The 14,448-nt window shown below is 37.5% G+C and overlaps 1 protein-coding gene across 2 annotated transcripts; it reads right to left on the minus strand.

Moving 5' to 3' along the window:
- Positions 1-1,506: 1,506 nt before the first annotated feature.
- capns1a (calpain, small subunit 1 a) lies at positions 1,507-8,160 on the minus strand. 2 transcript variants are annotated; one of them, XM_044042830.1, is made up of 11 exons: positions 8,057-8,160; positions 6,905-6,961; positions 6,784-6,817; positions 6,583-6,675; positions 6,324-6,381; positions 5,788-5,852; positions 4,869-4,937; positions 4,381-4,459; positions 3,334-3,450; positions 3,150-3,208; positions 1,507-3,028 (listed from the first exon to the last, which is right to left on the minus strand). In XM_044042830.1, exons 2-11 carry the CDS (start codon positions 6,949-6,951, stop codon positions 3,002-3,004), a joined length of 648 nt encoding a protein of 215 aa, XP_043898765.1. In that variant the 5' UTR covers positions 6,952-6,961; positions 8,057-8,160; the 3' UTR covers positions 1,507-3,001. The 2 variants fall into 2 exon arrangements, with proteins under 2 accessions (XP_043898765.1, XP_043898766.1); XM_044042831.1 differs by lacking the exon at positions 8,057-8,160 and adding an exon at positions 7,978-8,036.
- Between the last annotated feature and the right edge of the window lie 6,288 nt (positions 8,161-14,448).

The following is a 14,448-nucleotide window of genomic DNA, read 5'->3' on the forward strand; positions in this document are numbered from 1 at the left end:
ATAATAACAATAATGCTTATGTCACATTTCGTCTCAACGGCGGAGGGCGCTGTCATCTGATCGTACCGTTTTTCTTTGTTAGTATGGTTTCCTGGTGCAGAAGAAGACGTCTGACGTTGCCTTTATGATCAGACGATTGGAAAGAGTATAACGTTTTCTTGTCAAGTAAAAGTACTAAAGTATAAATACCAGTCTAAAATCGACTCAAGTAGAAAGCAGAAAAAAAAATCAAATAAATATATATATGCATATATACATATATAATTACTTTTTGTATCAGCAGGAGGGGGCAGTCTCTGCTGAGGGCAAAGGGACAAGGGGGATATAAATCTAAAATTAAAAAGGAACACCTTTACAAATTTAAGTGCAATGACAAACACAACACAACACGTCGACATAAGATGTTCTAGGGAAGTATAATGTTGTTCTAGCGCAGACCATCCCATTTTTGAAACAATACAACCATGAATTCATGAACACTGTGAATTCTGTTGCGTAGAGTCATGGTTCTCAAACTGTGGTTCACTTACTAAGAGTGGTACGCAAGCTTCCCCTGGTGGTACTTGGAAGAAATACTGATCTACTGAACTTACCAGGGTATGTGATCGGAGTGGAGCTGAGGAATTGTGACCGCACTGCATATAAAATGAAATAAATCACACACAAAATATAATTAAATAATAATAGGAGTCACCTTATCTCTTGCTCCATCTTAATCTGATTTCTCCATACCAGTGTCTGAAGAACACGGCAATAGCTGTGCTTTAAAATGTTGCAAAATGCATCACTTCAAACAAAACATACTTAATAGAAATTAAATATTTTACAACCTACTTTACACATACAATTACACAAAAACTACACAGTTACAGCATCATGAATACATATAATGTATTAATTTCCACCTCTGCTGAGCAAACAGACACTAAAAGCATTATTATGGTCAATCTGTCCCAATTAAGACAGTGAGAATCAATCTTTTGAAGGATGCATATTAACACACATCTGTATCTTTCCATGTGCTGCAGACACACATGTGCCTTATCATTTTTTATTTATTTTCAAGTTTGGCTGCCCACACAGTTTTACTAATGGAAATGACAAAAGTAAAAAGTAGCACTGCTATAAAGCTGATACTGAGGACTGAGATAATATTGATTATTTTAGGACTTTGAAAAAGTGTTAAAAAAACAAAAAAACTAAAAAGTCCATGTTTGGTTTTCATAGTGTAACTGCATGTTGTACAATTTACAAGCATATTATCATAAAATCACTTAGTAAAATATCACTCAGATATTGATAAAATATGTGATAATTGTTAGGAGTAAGCATTGAAATAATAATAATGATGTGTTTCTGAATGCATACAATTCAGAATTTATATTATTTTATATTCTACAATACAATATTATTCTCTCAATCTCAAAAAGGATGGTCACCCCTCATTACATACAAATATCATCCATTCCGTCTTTAAGTTAAAGAAAGAAAACAGCCATGTGATGCTAAAATTAATATACCATTTATTTCAAATATGGCACAGGTAATTTTAGCAAACAATTTCAGTAACAGATAAATGACGGCGGCGGCTGTAACTGCATGGTTAAAACTCTTTCACAATTCATTTCTATTGGCTACATGCATTAGTGGCACACACATCAGTAATATATGATCAATTCACACACTGTGCTGGCATCATCTCTGATGCAGGTATGTGGAGTAAGTATATGACAAAAAGTGATCAGTTAATAAGCTGACATAAGGTTTCACCACCAGTATCAATACTCCACAACAAAATATAAGCCAACATATCTCCAAGGATGTTAATATACATTACAGAGATGATAATAGAATTGCATGTATTGAATATATACGGTACATTAACGAATTACCTTTAACATAAGGTCACATTAAAAGTAAATTTTAAGGATTTATTTGTTGCTTTTTGTAGCTGTATCATAGAGGTTTGGGTTAGTGGAACTGATGCAGAATAACGGATTGTACCAATTATTATGTGCTTGCAACTGGCTTTGGTGCAAATAAATGTATGCACTTTCCTCCCATTTTAGTGAATGATCTCTTATCAGGGTTAGACTTGGTTTCACAAAGACAGAGTTGCTGTATGGAGTTATTTTGAGTGAAAAATAGGGGATTTTTCGCTGTTGAAAACATTTAGCACAACTTGCACCTCAAGTGTACAGCCTGCCGGAAATTATTAGAAGCAGGAGAAGGATATAAATGCTAAAGGTGAACACTGCCCAAGCCCAACGGGAGAAAAAACCCAACAGAACATGGAAATGTCAATCATGCAGTCAATATTAGATTATGTAGACCCATAATAAAAAAAGAATGATCCAAATACAGTGACTAGGTGGCAGCTATGTTGGAGGGGAAAACAGACCTAGTGAAACACACCTTCACCTTCAACGTCTGCTCTGTGAGAAAAGGTGTGCCCACTGCCTCGTGTAGTTCAGGTTTAGTTCAGTAGCAGACAGAGTTGAGAAAAGGGTGTGTATGTTCCTTGTGTCCAGCATTGCTAAATTCATCAATTTAACCTGTTGACTGTATCTTTGTGAAACCAGTACCAGCCACAAAACAATGAGAGCTTTCTGCTTTCACATTATCAAGCTATCAATGCCATTCAGCATCTGGATGTTGGCCTGTCTCTTCTCATATTATTCTGACCTGAGGGAAAACAGCAGGTCAAAATCAGATGCCAAAGAAGCTGACCAGGTAATGAAACATACTAACATCTTTGTAAACCTAAGTCAAGTTGGCTACACACTCATCCAGGTTGTGTGGTGAGTATTGCAGAAAAATGAAGGATCTGCCATACTCTTGCATGGCCTTAATATTCTGAATCTAAGTCTAAATAAGCCTGCATGCATCAGTGATTCACAGAGTAACACAGGACATCAAAGGGTTAAATGAGAAAAACATTTTGTAATGCACAGACAAACAAAGTGGTTCCAAAAACAAGCAGGAGTAACATCGTCTGTACTCAAGAGTACATGGTCAACTGAAGCCACTGAAAAGACACAAGAGTAAAGAAAATGACTTTTAGGTAATGGTCACTCTTCCAATTTTTATAAACAATTCTTTTTATTAAATGTGAATTCCAGTAAAAACCATGAAATAGACAAATTTACCTCCTGAACATTGACTTTAATGGTCCCATTGTTATCCTTATCCAGGGTTTTGAAGGCACCTGAATCAGAACAGATATTGAGCCCACTACATCTTTAGTTCATGTGATTAAATTACAAGTCACTGTTGTCACACAGATAAGGCCCAAATTATCTATACATTTTACGAGCAGTCTTTGAAACTTACGGCACATGGCATCCAGCCTCACAAGGCAGCCAATGTAGTTATCGAAATCCATGTTGCCTTCCTCATCACTGTATCTGCGAATTATCATGTTGAACAGCTGGTCATTGAGAGGGAAGCCTAAAGAGCAGATAGACACAAGAAACCATTGTCACTCTACTGTTACTGAGTATTTATAGAAAGACTGATATATGCACATTGAAGATGGGATTATGACCACGCTCCTCTTTACATAAATACATTCAAACTACTGGAATGATATTCAAATCAACCCTTTACCCAGCAGCTGGTGATGTAACAGTAAAGTTTAAAACCATTCAGTTGCTTTCCAAAGTGTTTGCAGACGAGAAATCCGAAGGGACATCATTCATTCCACATTTGATAAGACTAATGTAATTTCCCGGCTTATGAAACAATTGTTCAAATCAATATCATCTTTGATTCTCTGTATTCAATGTAGGGCTGCAACACTTTATGGATTATTAATCACTCACTAAATTATTTACAAATCGTTCTGATAACTGATGAGTGGGATTTCTTTTTCATTTTTATAACAAAATGAACAAGTTCTGTGATATGAGCTTCCTAATTGTAATAACATTTTTTTCCTCCTGTACTACAGTCAACAGAATATTTTTGTGGAAGAAAACAACTAATAGATGACTAATCAACAATTAAAAAAATTGAAGAAAGGTTTTCAGCTAATGCATCTATGAGAGAAATCAGGCAGCAATAAATGTTTATTTTCACAAGTGATTTATCTGTAAGGTAATCGGTTGCCAATAATCTGTGGGTATTCGATTAGATTCAATCAGTGTTTCATTCATTTAAAAATGATGACATCCACAAAGAAACTGGAAAATGTTACCATTCGGGAAGCTGGAAAAAAAAAGTCAAACCAATTAATCAATTATTGAAAATGTTGTGGAATAATTAAGCAAAACAATAATAATCTATTTATTGGTGAAGCCCTGGGGTGGAGTTTGTTTTAGCAGCATCTTTTCCACACCTGTGCAAAAATTAAATAACAAATAAATAGAAGAAACTCACCAGCAGCTCTGAAAGCGTTGGGCAACTCATCTGCACCAATGACACCAGAGCCATCGGTGTCATAGGACTTGTACACACCCTTAATAAAAAATAACAACAAAATAATTTAAAACATTACCCACATCTGAGGTGCTTTCATTGAATTAATCTATTTAAAAATAATATGCTGTTGACAGTTTTCTGATTTTCTCACACTGCTAAGCTAAAACTTCAAGACCCAAATCCATCATCTGAGAGGAAATTAGATTATCTGTTTCTAAATGAAACCACTTTAATAATACTGTACATCAGCTAGCTGCAGAAAAGACAGTGTGCAGAAGTATGTTTATATCAAGTGTGGCAGTGTTAGCAGCTGATTCAAAAAACATCACAATGCAGCTTTGTCTGTATTCACCGTTACAAACAGCAATTAGCACTCACCATAGGAATGCAACTGTACAACAAGACACCACGGTTAAAAAACATTCAAATGGGTTTGCTTTACTTGCCTGCCATTTCTTTATATTGTTCCAGATGTGTTTGAACTCATGGAAGCCCAGTTTGCCAGTACTGTCACTCTGAAACGGCGCTAAGGACAGTCTCCTCATTTAACTCGAGTGTCAACAAACAGCCATAGTTGTGTGCACACTCTGTTTGCCCAGGGTGTATTTCATGTCTTCCTTATGTGCTACATAGCTCACTGCAGGAACTCTGCACTGAGCTATTTATGAGAAGTGCATAACTCCCAATTAAACTGCTTTCTAATCTATAATATGCTATTAATTTTGTTTTCATTTTTCCAACTCAACAGTATAATCCCATGAAAACCAATTTACATTCAAATAGTATGATCGATGGTTTAGCAGTTTAAACTTTTGTAATCTTTTAGATAAAAACAAAATTAATTTAGCAGAATTGCCTTGATGTGACATTTTGTGTTTTATTGCTTTGTCACTTTTTGTTTGTTGTTGTCTACTTCCTGTTGTATGTTTCCTTTCTCTGTAGTGTTCTGTATTTTGTGTTTGTTTCGTGTTCCCTCTTTCAAAACACTTTGTAAACACGTGTTGTGAAAGGTGCTATAATAAATAAGGTGTATTATTATTTTACAGCATTGTACCAGAGGAGCTCTTAACATCTATTGACTATATAACGCTCACAACCATCAAGGTCATTAAACCTGACAATCCAGAACTACAGGACAAAATGAAAATGTTAAATGTTACACCTTTCTTGCTGGACAAATTATGGCAGAAGGTTTCAATGCATGTTCTTTGCTTTAATGAGCTCTGGGTGTAATGGAATGTGGTGAGTCAACATAGCTCCTTTCATAGCCAAATGCCTTTTCTATGAATTTCCACTGTAATGTCGGCTACACACTGTCTATCATTTACACAACACACAAAGCTTTCAAAATGACAAGGAGGATACATCCATGACTGCCACCATGCTTCTGCAAGACTCAATGCTGAAGCCATCCGTCTTTAGATCACCATCTGAAAAAAAGTAATAAAAAAAATAAAATAAAAAATAAATTAAATCCATACACATATATACAGAATCATGCACAATTCTCAGGGCACCACCAAATTTGTTGTTTCTGTGCCTGTCAAATTTTGTGATCATTGGCATTTGGATTGGAATGATGTGACTGAAAGTTTAACTCATTCAACATGTGTATGTAATGATCATGCATGTCTTGAATAAACCTGGTGGGATAGACCTTTTGCACAGCAGATAATTATTGACATGAAATCATTGGACAAACACAGATTAATAACATTAAAACATGAATTAAGGTTCCACTCCAGGTTTAACAGAGCCAGGGTTGTGCTATTGCTCAAGTGTAAGTAAGACTAACATGGCTAAAACAATAAATCTAATGGTGGCTGAAGACTTTTGCACAGTACATAAGTAGAATATGTGAGAGCAAGACTCCAAAATTGAAAAATGAAAATATGTCTTACGCTTTGAAATGATTCTATTCAGGATGTTCATCAGTTCAGCTGGGCTCACCTCCATGTCCTGCAGCAAGTAAATAGTATAAACATTCTAACACTTGCAGTAAGCTGTGCAGACATGATGCATCACTGTTGGTGATATAGGAGCATTCGTGGGACAGTTAATACCAAGTCTAGAATGACTTTCTCCCCGACTTTAGAGAACGAGAGTAAATAGAAAAACACCAGAAATTGACAGAGCAGTACAGGCGGATGCATCACTCACATCTCCAGCAAGTTGCTGGAAGACTCTGCGGAACTGTTTCTCCTCATCACTCTCATGCTGCTCTGCAAATGCAAGTGGCCTACGTGGTGGAGGCTGATGGGCAGAAGGATCACAATTTTTATTTTTAACATCTGTAATCATTGAGAATTAGCAATACAGTCAAGAGCAGATGAATCTGGTAATATAATGTTCACAACTCACAGGGTCAGATGGCACAAACTGGTCAATGTTGTTGCTACAAAGACAAGAAAGGTGAAATGACAAGTTTAAAACCACTAACCAGATTTTTGGTCTAAGAGTGCACTTTGAACAAATTTTTTACCTTACAACATCAATGAGGCCACCGAGTAACTTTTTGGCCAAAAACATTTTGTACCAACTGTGAAAGCAAAATGCAATACAAGTCAGGGGAAACCTTTGTACCACAAACCCCAGCCCAGTGAACATTTTTAAAACATACTCCATAAAATCACACTCATTTTCTGAACTGCAGGGAGGGACCAATCCAAAAAGGTTAGACCTTTATTCTTGGGCTCAAGCCTTCATCTGGTTCTCCACACCCAGATTAAAGGATTCACCAAAGGCTAAACACATTGGTGTATGTTTTGTTTGAATGTCTCCAGCCTAATGTATAGTAGCATTTATTATTAACTTGATATATAGAAAATAAATGTGCATGTAACATTTTTCTAAAAAAATCACCATTGGCTGTTGAAAAACACAAATGTGTCAAATAGTTTACCTTTAATTCACTAGTAGGTTACATTGTGATCAAAAACTATTTGCGTACACACAAAAAATACATAATATAAACAAAGATCGAGGTACAATGCGGAAAGAGTTTGCCATTCATTATGAGTGTCAGTTAGGTTTATGCCATGGTAACCTGTTAACTGTTATATTTGCTGCAGCAGCAGGCTAAACTTTTTACATATCAAGCAATGACATGCCTCGAGATTTCCTTTAATAACTCAGGCACAGTTGCTAGACAGCCACAGCCACACCCACTCGCCTGTCTGACAATGTTTCCTGTTTAGGAAATATACACGATACACAAAGACTACGGAAAAGGTATTCCGTCTTTATATGAAGATTAAAATGCCCACTTGACACACATTTGCGTTAAACCATGGGGAAGCTAACTTGAGGAAGGAACTCCACATACGGCAAAGCTAATGTCAGAATTATTACCCTACGTCATGTAACCATGTTTACGTGTGTCACATATTCTAAGCCGAGCAAACTCTTAGCAGTGGGGTTTAAGGAGGGGCGTACTTGTGTTAGCATGTAGGCTAGGTTAAAAAAAAAAAACCTAATAATTTTAGCGTTAGCTAAGCTAACTGACACGGCTAGATAATGCTATCTCAAAGTCAGCATCACTCGGAAATTACTCACGTAAACAACCATATAATCCTACACCGAGTTTACAGGAAACGATGCGTTATGAGTCTGAACATCTGACATTAGTATTTACCTTGGGTCAGCAGCACACAGAGAAGTTAGGTGGGGGAGCTTGCGCAAGTTCCACTGAACTATAGTTGGCACAAACTGCAGTGGGAGGCTGTCCGTCAACAACACGCCCCGACTGACGCTGCACAGAGGAAGTGACGTAAGAGGAAGAAAGCTCAGTTCTCCCCACTATGTGAATTATAGATAATACATCCATGGTGCGAATACCTACAAAATCATACTGCAGTATGAGAGCGCCTTCACAATGTAAATGTGTGTGCACAACTCATTTAAACTGCTGTGTTTTTTATTTTACAGCCTTTTATTATTATTGTTGTTGAACATGTAACTGTTTACATTACATCCATGTTAAGTGTATGTATGTACTGTACATGTTAAGTGTACATAATTGTAAATAAACCCCAAAACCACATTTATATCAGGTGAAAATCTTCTGCCTCTGTGGTCAATCACCAGCTTCTGCATTCATATTTTGCCACTGGCTATTTTAGTCCATGCTTGCATCACTGGTACGCTCTTTTGGCACTTTTCCATGATACAGATGTAGCACCACTTGGCTCGGCTCTACTCTGTTTGGTTTTTTTCTTTTCCATTAGGGATAGTAGTACCTGATCAGTTCAAAAGACTGATCTGCAGTAGTCTGATGTATTTAGTGCCTGCAAAGCCATATTTAAATTCACTGACTGTGTCAGACAGTGTATTTTTAATAAACTGATTCTAATAATTCAGTACACCAAAAAGAACTGCTTTGCTCACCACTAGTTTGTGTGTCATGTATAAATCATGGCAGTTTCTGGGACATTTTAAAACGCTTAACGTGAAAATGCTTAATGTAGATGTCCGAAAACTGCGATCAAACATTACCAAATTTCTCTTGGACATCTCTAGTCATGTCTACTTTCACCTCTCCAAATATCAAAGCCACAATATTATGGATGCTGTCTACATTCTGTGGATCTTTGGAACATTAAGCTATGTTAAGCCTTTTCTCTATAATGAGTGCCAATGGAGAGGAAAAAGCTTGATGCAGACAGCTTCTATAATATTGGGTTTCCGTTTCAATTTCTGGATAGGTGAGAGTGGGCATGGCTATAGGTGTCCATGAGGAAACTGATTGATTGGTGATGATTGATCACTGTTTTCAGACATTAATCTGCGTTAAGCTTTTTCATGTCAGGTTAAGCTGTTTAGAAGGTCCCCAGTTACTTGTGGCCGTGCTATGCCGACCCCGCCCACGGCCAAACGGCATCTGATACCAAACCGAGTAGACTCAAGCTTTGGCACATATTGATTTTGTTTTGTTTGTAGTGTGTTCTGCTCTTGTATTACAGTCGTCACTTTTAACCAGCCTAACCATCACTGAAAGCTAATCTCAAATAATACCTCTGATCTGCATTTAACAGGACAACCTCAACGACTACTACAAGCACCCAAGGGGGTCTTACAGTTTGAGTTTATTGGTTAGATGCTGTGTTTAATTTATTTGTTGTGTATGATAGATAGTTGTATATGTCTGTTTGTGTTGTTGTGATCGGTGACTGATCCATAGCTTCATTAGCTCCTCTGCAGTGCATTTTATGCAAAGTAATGCCGTAACCATTTAGCTTTACTTTGAAAGCTAAAGATTTCTTAAGAGATGCATAAGTGGAGCACTAATAAGAAGCCCGGCGTTCCCTCAGGAAATTTGCCAGTGGACATGGGCTAAGTTTCAAATTGATGACACCACAATGAATATTTGAACACAGCTTAATGAGAAGGGAGAGAAAATTGTGTTGTCATTTATTTTGACAGAATCCTTTTCTCTGGTAATTGGATCACATAAGCAGCAATTACCTCAGACTCAGTGAGCAAAACTGTTAGAGGAACTTTTTTCTTCCGTTGTTCAGGGATCAAGACAATGTTAAGAAAAATGCTTTTGTCTGTGCAGATGAAGAAGAGCCTGGTGTATTCATAAGGCTGACTGTCATGTCAGTCATGTGGTTCTCAAGGCGTGCAATGCAGACTGTGTTTCCGATCTCTCTGTCCTGACGGAGACTACTTGTTTATTAAAATCTTTTGCTGAAATGGTATGACACCATCCGAGGCGAGCCAAAGAAAGTGTGACAGCTGTGCGTAGTGTCAGTGCTGAATTAATCCAGCAGGTGGAAACAAAGAGCACTTGCCTGAGTTGATCTTTAGCAAAGAAGGCATCCTCTGCATTGACAATGCAAATAAACCATTTTAGTGAATGTAAATATGTCCAAAATGTTCTAAATATTACCTATATTTTATTTCATGACTAATAGTACCAGATGTTAAACCCTCTGCACTACATGTTGATCACAGCTGAACAGCACTGTCTGTATTTTTATATGATGGAATATTTCTATTAAACAAAGGCTGACAGATCTTTATTTAACCACACGATAATACCAAACACACAGGAACAATCTGCTTTACATTACAGAGCAACAAGCCTTCCAACTAAACCATCATACAGTGCATGCTGTAGCAATTAAAATCAAATTAAATTATTCTCCCATTCAAATTCAGTAAGAGGAAAAGGTAACATTTCCTACTGTCGATTTCCAATGATTTCTTTTTTTTTTTTTGCCCATAGATTTATGACAGCATTTGGCAAAAACATGTTCTTTTCCTGGCTACAGTTCTGACTCTGTGACACCGTGACAATCGACTCTCTTGTTTCTTGACTTTGAGGAACTGGGTGAGCTCATCTCAGTGCTGCTCTGTTTTTATCACAGCTACATCTCCTTTTAATCCCCTATGGTCTGTACTATCCTGGTTGCCTTGACAGTGCAGGCACTTCTCTGTGCAACAGAAAGTCTCCGCACTACTATCCCACACTCTCACCACACAGGAATAGGATTCATTTATGCAATGGCAACACGTCAATGAACTATGCATAAGTTTGTAGCTGCTGCTACTTGCAATCACATCCACTTTGAAAGCAAGCTCTAGTTTTTGGACCTCAAAACTGTTTATTTTAGATTCTTCTCTTCCTCACATTGGTTCTGCAATTTTCCCCAAAAAGAATATTCTTTGTTCACTGACATATACTTTGCAAAAACAATGGATTACACGGTCATACTTGAATTGAATGGTATGGTCATCTAATGGAGTATTAACACCTGCTTGGCTTCTGAGAACAGCACCATGGTTTCTGCAAACAAAACACACCATGTAAGTGGTTTCCTCGGAGTATATATACTGCGTAAAGAGTATGAATATGATACTGGTGAGATGTGGTGAGGGCAATTGTAACCTAATATTTAAGAAGTGATAATATATAATGTGCACTGCAGAAACAGTGATATGTGTCCTTCAGGTTCCACTCCAGCTAAAATTACTCCATCCATGAAATAGAGGTATCCATGGTTACATCAGGAGCCATGTTAAAGGGTGCCTCTGTGTATCTCTGTTCTCTAGCAGTCTCCACCCTTTCCCCACATTCATCATTTAAAAGAAATCACTCTGCCACCTCAAGGTATCCAACAGCTATGATTTGGTTTTGCAAATGAGATTTGCAGTGTGTAATTTTAATCATATTGATAGAGATAGACTGGCTATTAAATATCTGTGAATTATGAATGCAAACCACATTACAGCTGCAGTTACCTGCACGCCTTTGAGGAAGGGAAACACAGAGCACGAATCGAGGCTGCGGGAAGAAATATTGTATAGCAGCATCCCCAATACGACATATTTGCAATCTTCAGAACAACCTGTTACCTTGACAACACAATTTTATCATTCAAGCCCATTGCTACCTTCTCTCACAACAGGAATGAAATGTGCCTTAAATGTATACTGCTGCAGGCTTCTACATCTCAATTCAAGGTAGAAACGAGACATGATGGGGCTGAGATGTGCGGAACATTTTCGAATCATGATTTGATTTCACAAACACTGTACACTGGACTGTGTGAGATGATTTTTTTCCCCCCATTATAGCACAGAGGGTTTGCTCTGTAGTGCTTAAGAAAAATGATGTTGGACAGTAAAAAAGAAGGCAGATACTGTGCGATATTGTGATATATGTGCCGTTTCCAAATATTTTTATTATGATATGGAATTTGTATAATATTAGAAATAGAAAGACTTCATTGTAATTCCCCAAATTTGCTGTGACCAAATTTGCTGTGGTTACTGTTTCCATTGACTGACTCATGTAGGTATATGCCTAATTATTGGGCATATTTTCAAGTTTCTCATTCCGACCATTGTTATGCGAGTCATGATCATGCCCATCTGCTGTTCTCGATTCTTCACTGAAATTCACAAGCATCCTGGGAGGAAATGTTTTTGTTTTGCCAAAAAATCCAAATCAAATTAACAACAAGGTTACACAGCCACTCACCATCCACAGCTTTTACCCCACAAAAACAGAATTTGGATTTGATTCCTACAATATCTGTTTAATCTTTTTATTATTTTTTTCCTGGTTTTATTTTCACGTGAAAGCATCAGTAAATTATTCTTAGAGCCCTTTCACAATGCCAGAAATAACATTCTGGTTGGGAGGTACCAAATACCTTCATTCTTATCTCTTTGTCTTGTTCCAAACAGGTCAAAATTATAAACTCACCAAGGCTAAAAATACAGAGACCAACCTTTAAAAGAATCTAATGCATGTTGCCTCAACTGCAGATATATAGCTTGCATTTCATGCTGCTAAAAAGAGCACATTTATTTTAATGATCTTGGCACAGCTAGAGCTGTGTGCGTGTGATGTCACCTTCCTGGACTCAGAAGATTAGGAGTGAATGTGATGGATAATGAAAAAGGTCATAGGTGCTAGCCGTGGTTTCATGTAACACTATGACTGTGCTCAAAGCTTAGAGAAACAATAAAATAGAACACAGCATGATTTATGACTGCTTTTTCATTGGACACTTTTACTCGAGCAAGGATGAGTCAGTGTCAGCCTGGTCTGGGTTGGATTCCAGCTGAGGTGAAGTGATAATTATCACATACCATGCAGCTACCAAATGACATGGGTTACATTTCATTGTGCCCACACCCGATATCTTCCCTGACCACTACTGCAGAGAAATTTCAAATTAAATTTAATATATTCAACTTGTATAATCAGGTTTCCAGTACCCCGCAATGGTCTTACTGCTCATACAGAAGAAAATGCTGAGGGAAACATGACTGCAGTATCAGTATTTCAGCTTCTACTCCATTTTAGCTAATACTATAATATTTATGCAAACGCTAAATGTGTCCGCCAAGGAACGAATGCTTCTCATTTATTTTTCCTGACTAGTGTCAGCAGCAGGACAACGTTTTATACATCATCACATAAAACATCTGCTGGATGGATTAGCACAAAAGTGGGTGTCATTACATGATTAGTTCTGAGATAATGCCATAGCTGGTGTCCTTGTGAGTAAAACAAACCTCAACAATTGGATGGATTGACTTGAAAGTTTGGGACAGGAATTAGAATTGACATTCATATTACAGTGTGGTACAGTCAGTGTAGAGCAGGGGTCTCAAATTTAAGTGAGCATGTAGTCTGGTCAATCTAACTGTCCAGTAAGGGTGATATTATATCAAGATACAAGATGTATATTGTATATTGCATCATAATATACAATATACAACATATATGACGGTACTCAGAATAAAAGTGCTTGCGTTGATATCGGTCATGATAAGATCGAATTTACATACATAATACCTTATTATAACTCAATACTACGTTGAAGGCTACGTGAACTCGCTTGGAGGGACACATGTGGCCCACAGGCCTCAGGTTTGAGACCTTCGGTGTAGAGTATGTTTGCATGCTAGCTCTCATAGCCTTGTCTGAAAGTGACATCAATTTCAGATCATTTGAAAACTTGCATGCAAACATTCATATAGAAGGGGTCACTGTGTGTGCGCTTAGCATATTGTGAGGACTTAATGCATTCTTCATTTCCTTTACCTTAACATCACAAATAAATCCTCTTAAGTTTTAACTTAACCTTAAACAGGTGTTTAAACAGGTGTTTCCACTGTACCTTGTCTGAGGATGTCCTCGTGTCGTACCCAGTCATTAGTGGAGTCCCAGGCCTTTAATCAGCCTATTTAATGGAAAACACCTGTGTGGGTGTGTGTGCTTTCAGCCCATCAAACCCCATCATCTTTCCATTTGCTTTGCTGTGAACTGTCTGCGTTCAGACTGCGATCACAGAGAAACATTTGAAGCCACCGGCCCTCAGATGCTTTACTAACTGAAACTAAATGTTTGTGTGCAGATGGACTCTGGCCAAAGTTACTGTTGTTTTGAAGCCACTACACAAAAGGATTTGAAGCTGAACAACATCATGGGGGAATTAAATGTAGGCTGCGTTGTTTAACACCCAGCTTTCCACTGTAACCAAATAAAAGCCTGAGTGAATTTAA

The sequence above is a fragment of the Solea senegalensis genome, linkage group LG13, assembly GCF_019176455.1.
Source record: "Solea senegalensis isolate Sse05_10M linkage group LG13, IFAPA_SoseM_1, whole genome shotgun sequence".
In the NCBI taxonomy this organism is placed as follows: Eukaryota; Metazoa; Chordata; class Actinopteri; order Pleuronectiformes; family Soleidae; genus Solea; species Solea senegalensis.